Source organism: Pyxicephalus adspersus, chromosome 7 (genome assembly GCF_032062135.1).
Source record: "Pyxicephalus adspersus chromosome 7, UCB_Pads_2.0, whole genome shotgun sequence".
NCBI lineage: Eukaryota > Metazoa > Chordata > Amphibia > Anura > Pyxicephalidae > Pyxicephalus > Pyxicephalus adspersus.
The window spans coordinates 52102285-52108471 of NC_092864.1; the positions used below are offsets into that span (position 1 = coordinate 52102285).

General features: G+C 37.5%; 1 protein-coding gene across 5 annotated transcripts in view; it reads left to right on the forward strand.

Moving 5' to 3' along the window:
- ITPRID2 (ITPR interacting domain containing 2) overlaps positions 1-2635 on the forward strand; it is a 57952-nt gene extending 55317 nt beyond the window's left edge. For all 5 annotated transcript variants that reach the window (XM_072418411.1, XM_072418414.1, XM_072418413.1 and 2 more), the window contains 2 exons: positions 28-139; positions 1097-2635. In XM_072418411.1, the coding sequence (XP_072274512.1) occupies positions 28-138 (111 nt within the window). In that variant the 3' untranslated portion in view covers position 139; positions 1097-2635. The remainder of the gene's footprint in view (positions 1-27; positions 140-1096) is intronic.
- The last annotated feature ends 3552 nt before the right edge of the window (positions 2636-6187 follow it).

Below are 6187 nucleotides of genomic sequence, written 5' to 3' on the forward strand. Positions count from 1 at the left end.
GAATTCTTACATCTGTTATCTTTCTAGATCAAAGAATCTATTGTTGGAGACATCAGAAGAGAAATAGTAAGTGGACTTCTAGCAGCAGTATCTTCTCCTATTCGCTCCTTGGATGGAAAAGCAGATGGAAGAATTTAGGGTAAGTGACCATTTTGTACAACTTAATATTTGTTATCTTCACATTACAAGTTTTTCTTTTTGTAGATTTGGTCAATCAAAACTGATAATTAACTTTTGTAGATGAAAACATTTACCTGCCCTTCAGCAATAGAAGCTTCCTCACCCAGTCATTTATGGGTTCATCAGCTTTGGCTACTTTGATTGGCCATCCTAGGATGACCTAACACACCCTTCAGTGGCAGTGTTTTTATTTGGACAGCAAGACATGCAAAGATTGTATATTTATCTCCACATGTGCAGCTTTTTGTACAATCTGAATCTATGTTCCATTAGGCAGGTAGCAAGTATTTGTTGCAGAAGAGACATAGTATGGTGGAGCTGAAGACCTTGAGCCTTCAAGGTCTTGACCCTCCTACAACCTGTGAATGGGCATTGAAAAGATAAATAGCAGACCAATAAGCTAGTTTTTCGTCCCCTCTGCTCTCTCTGAACATGAATATTCTCGTTAAACTACAACTGATTGGTTTGTACTGCTTCTCCGTCTCCCATCTGTTCTCTGCCCTACAGCTGACTGCAAGGAGCTCAAAACAAGTCACATTGCTTGCTAAATCTAGGCATATAAGAACTACTCTTTACTCTGTGCCTGACTCCCGAGGCATCATACTCCTCTTTTCATTTCTCAGAATCCTCACAGTGCAGGGCTACTTGCCCTACATTGTAAGAGATAGTATCATTGCCTGTTGACATCCTATCCTGGAGTGACTTACTGCAGAAAAGATAAAATGATGTAAATACAATACTAAATGAGCCTGTACTTGCAACAACTGCACTGCAAGGCTACGTTTTTGTTTTTTCTGAGTTAGAAGGTTTAACAATTTATGATTTATACAGAGCTACATTGCTTTGTGCAGAATTTGCCTTGCAGTGTGGTTTCTATATTTTGTATTAATACTTTGTTTTTCTTCTTTACACATAGACTGAAGACCACAAGAATTGGTTGAACTCTTAGAAATTTATATCAAGACTTTAGCTGCAGATCTTGATTATATCAAGCCTAAGAATCCAGGAGGACTTTATTTTGCTGCTGAAATGATCTACTGTTTTTGTTTTTTTTAAATTTTTGTCTTTTCATTGACGGTTGTTCTTGTGTGTAATTTGGGCACTTTGCTTAGATTTCTGCCAATAGGAGGACTATGGAGGCTTCAAACAATATTTATTTTACTGTACTAATCCTAACACCATTGTATCATTTTTGAGACTTGAAAACTTTCTTTTTTTTCCCTAAATGGTGCCTGTTTTTTTTTTGTTTTTTTTTAGAGGGGGGCAGGGGAGGGAACTATCCAGGTTTTGCAGAGTCTTAAGGTTAAACGACCAATATTAGTCTTTCTCTTTAGCCTATACACTGACCTCCATGAGGTATAGATTGTGCAATAAGTGATTCACTCTGAACATATAACAAACTTCCTAGTTTCTGCTGTTTTGTAGAGTCACTTTAAAGAAAAAAAAATGTACTGGTCCTCTGCACATGAGGAAAGTAGCCATTGCATGGGCTGAACCACTATATACCAGATATCTGTTCACTAGGAACTTGTGATACTACCAAGGCACTAGGCACAAGATGTGCATGCTACAAGTACAATGTAAAGAAAACTTTCCAAATAGTTGATGTAGCTAAAGTTTGTTATTGCATGATAGAGTTTATATTTTTCCCCAAAAACTACTTTTATAGTTCTTACACTGAAAGTGGTATATCTTTATACACATAATTGTTTAAAAGTTTTAACAAAATGCTGCAAGAAGGCCACCCTACACCAAAATGTTAGTATTTGGCAGGATTACGTGAGTAAAAGTATTTAGCGATCTTTTATGTACCTCAGCTGTTTTACTTTTCTCTCCCCTGTTGGTGCTTTTGCTAATGTGTTGGGTCTGCAGCCTTCATCCTGCTTTTACCTTTTACTATACAGTCCATGTATCACTGCTCCATCCCTTGCTTTTCCTTATAAAGTGAATAAAGGAATCATGGGGTGGGATCATGGCTGCTATTTTAGCATATTGACAAATAGAGACAAAATACTTTACCCTCCGGAAGAGCTATTTCAGTGTAGGGATGATTTCCCACTTAACTCATTCTCATAACTTTCTAATATTCCATATTTTTTTAACACTATGCCTTTCTTGTTTCTATTGTGTTATGTGTTTTCAATGTAAAGTATGTGTTGTAAAAATGTGCTTTGCTTTCTATGAGCCTCTCAAGAAATACTACACCCCACCCACCATCTGCTTGTAGAAATGAAGGTATGTAAGTCAGATAAATGAAACAAGTATGTGTAGGCACAGGGATTGGAGCAGAGTTAAACCCCATGTCCTTTTTGTTATCTCTTGTTTTGTTTGAGCTGTAATTGGAACAATATTTGTGGATATATATGTTGCAGAAAGTCTGAAAACTATAACGTTTGTGTTACTCCATACACAAGGGCTGATTTCTAAATATAATAAAGTATTTATTTTGCATATACCTTGGCTCTCTTATTTGTGTATGGAACTGTGGGGTATTGATTTATGCTAAACCAGAGGAAAGAAAACGGGTGTCAAAGTGGTTGCCCATAGAAGCCAGTCAGGTTAAAGTTTTCAATAACAGTATGACATTATGGACTGTATATAAAGATATTACATTCATCCATGGATAAAACAAGCTGACTTTTTTTTTTTAAACAAAGTTTTATTAAAAGTATCGTTTTTTTTCCTAGTTTTTAAAGCTAAATTCCAAGCACAGCTAACGTGCACTATTTTACAGTTACATAGGTTGAAAAAAAAAGTCCATCAAGTTTAACCACTAGGGAAATAAACATATCCCAGATGTAAAGCCCTATGGACATATTTGATCCAGAGGAAGGCAAAAAAAACCCTGGTACAATTTGATCCAACAGGGGAAAAAAATCCTTCCTGATTCCATAAGGCAATCATATATTCCATAAATAACAGTCTGTTATCTTTACTTTAAAGCTTTAATATGCAGTTATATTCTGTGCTTGAATAATTACATAGTTACTGTGTTCCTGTTCCCCAAATGGAAGGTTCTTTCATCCAGCATACATTTTTAACAGGTGAAATCTTCATGTGTAGCAGCCAGGAATGTAACATGCATCCAGCAGCTGTGTTCACAACCCAGCCGCTCTCCCCCCTGGCCATTCCTAAACCCAGCCGCTCTCTCGCCTGGCCATTCTTCAACATAAAACCTCAGGCTTCCTTTTATGAATGACAAGTAGGTGAGGGAGGTTGCAGCCACTGGTTTTATGTGTTTTACACTGTGCCCTGAAGTACGGCTGCCACTGTGCTATTCCTGGCAGCAACCCTGTTAGGGTTTCACCTATTAAGAGTACATGCTGGAGAAGAGACTCTTGGTTTTAGAGAAGAGACTTGTAACCACGGGAAATAAGGTTAGTTTATTGCTGAGCTCTGGTGAGGGTCAGGAATTTCTCATTATGTCTTACCCATTTTCTGATTTTTAATATTCAAGAAGTGTTAGCACCTTCACTTCTTACCTGACCAGCAATGAAGCTTTTAAAATGCTTCTCTTTTACTCCCTACATATTTTAAATGAAATGCATTTACACCAGATGGATTCCAATTGGATACTGTGAAGCATGAAATAATTTCAGTACCTTGGCTTAGTAAATACATGTTTGTACCAATATGATGGACCTAAAAAGGGGCTCTTTAATTTGCCATGGTGCAGAGGCATTGACAGCTGGTTTTTATCACCTTATTTTTAGTGTAAGGGGAATAGCCCCAAAATACATGTATAAAAGAATTAGGACCACTTCATATTGCCATGTTTTGTCGCATCTAATTGCAGTGAAAAGACTGAATGATAATGCTGCAAAATTGTTAATTTCTTTGTCTATTTATTTTTAATACTGTATCTTTATGTAATACTATAAGTATATTTTAAGGAATAATGCTGTTTGATCTCGCTGTACTCTTTCAGCTTACAACACCTGAGTACTAGATAATCGTGTGGTGTTGCTTTAACCCAACTGACTCGGCTACACACCCTAGTGCATTGTACCTGTGATATTACTTATATTCTTACCCAATACAGCAACCTTTCTTCTAACAAGGCCCCAAACTGCTACTTTTCTTTCACCCTGTGTGCCATGGCCCCATGTATGAATATTGAATATTATGGGCAAATTGAACAGCTAGGATCACTAAACCCTTTCATGAGTGATGTTTACACATAAAAAAGATGGGGCTCCCAGAAGTGTAGATTGAAGAGTATCCATCTCAAACAGGTGTGTCAAACTCAAATACACAGAGGGCCGACATTAAAAACTTAGACAAAGTCGGGGGCCAAACTTGAAATTTATTGAAAAAATTGAGGAAGTTTACTACTTAATCTAACAAAAAACAAACCCCTCTACATATTCTTTAGGGTTGAAAAGACTAATTTTTATCTATCTATGCAGACTGTGTATTGTTCATCCTCTCACATCACAAGTTTGTCTCACACTAAATATTACACTATGCAGTCTTCAATGATTTGAAATAAACACAATGCCCCTGATAGTCAGGCACCATGTGATCATTGCCTAGGCTTTGTGTCACATGATGGGTGTACAGGAATGTCTATGTATTGCATGTATTGAAAATGATGATGTGAGGTAGTAACATAGAGATTCATGTGGATCCTGCCATGTGTAAGGAAATGAATGGAGATTCTCTGTGTATGTTCCAGCACACTATATTTGATCCTTAGCCTAATACTGACTGTAGGTCCTTTGAGCTATGTACTACATTCATAGACAGGCCCTTTTAGCTGGGCGCACCACCCGGCACTTTACAGCACCCACCCGGCTGTTTTTGGGTGGTTACTTAAGAGTTTGGTCACAATACAGGGGCTGCCACCCACCTACAAATTCTTCCCACCCAGCTTAAAAAAAATTCTGGGTTGAGCACTGATAGAAATACAGTTGAAATAATTTAACCGATTGTTTTCATGCTGCTGGTACTGCCTGATATAGAATATTCAAATTAACCGCTATGCCGCTTCTCTCATTTGTATGCAGAGCTACAGTTACAATATATTACTGTAGGTGCCTGTGATGTGTGAGAGGGGGATGGGGAGGAGCTGAGATAGCTCACCTCCTGTTCCATAGAGGAGAGTGATGCTGAGACTACAATTCCCGGCATTACTTGTATCTATACAACAGTCAGTAGAAGAGAATAACAATGCAGGGACACTCATAGGCCACTGGTCTATAGACGTGAGTGATGCCAGGAATTGTAGTAGCTGCATCACTCCCTGCAATACGTAGTAGCATGCTGGCGGGCCAGATGTAATTCATTTTCGGAATTCTTTAGGGGGCCAGATGTGGCCCGCGGGCCTTAGTTTGACGCCCCTGATCTAAGACTTTGTTGACTGGGAAAACAGACTACTGGATAGGAGGAAGTTAAGAGGGATTCACTTCAGGGACCAAAGGAATGTCTTTTTAAGTCTTTGATTTTATCTTTTTGCAATTTCGGATATATGGTATTTATCCCCCCTCATTGTCCAGTACTGAATTGAAGTTGGTATTTAGATCTTCTTGTATAATTTCAAAATATCAGAATTCTTGTTACTTGAAGTAGTAAGTAAAAGTAAAGAACTCCAATAAGTACATATTGTGACCAAACTAACTGCATAAAATAACCCCCATATTTTGGAAATCACTAAGAAAATAAGTATGCAGGGTAACTAAGTATCTGACCAATATGTGATTTATTAAAAATTGTCTTGTACATAGCTGCTCTTTCTTACCATGTCATATTTAATCAGGTTGTAAATGAAGAGAGTAAAGGAAAAACTCTGTTTCCAGACTTTGTTGGTTGGAAGTATAGATCAGAATGTTCTTTTTAGCTCATATTTTTAATGTTTGTATTGGAGCTTCATATTGATTTTAATACTTATGACATGAACACTAGACTGCATGCCACTTACACTTCATCTTACCTCCCATAGAATTCTGTGGTTGAATAGGCATCATATTTTGGACTGCATATTAAGGCTTTAAATAGATCTGAGTAG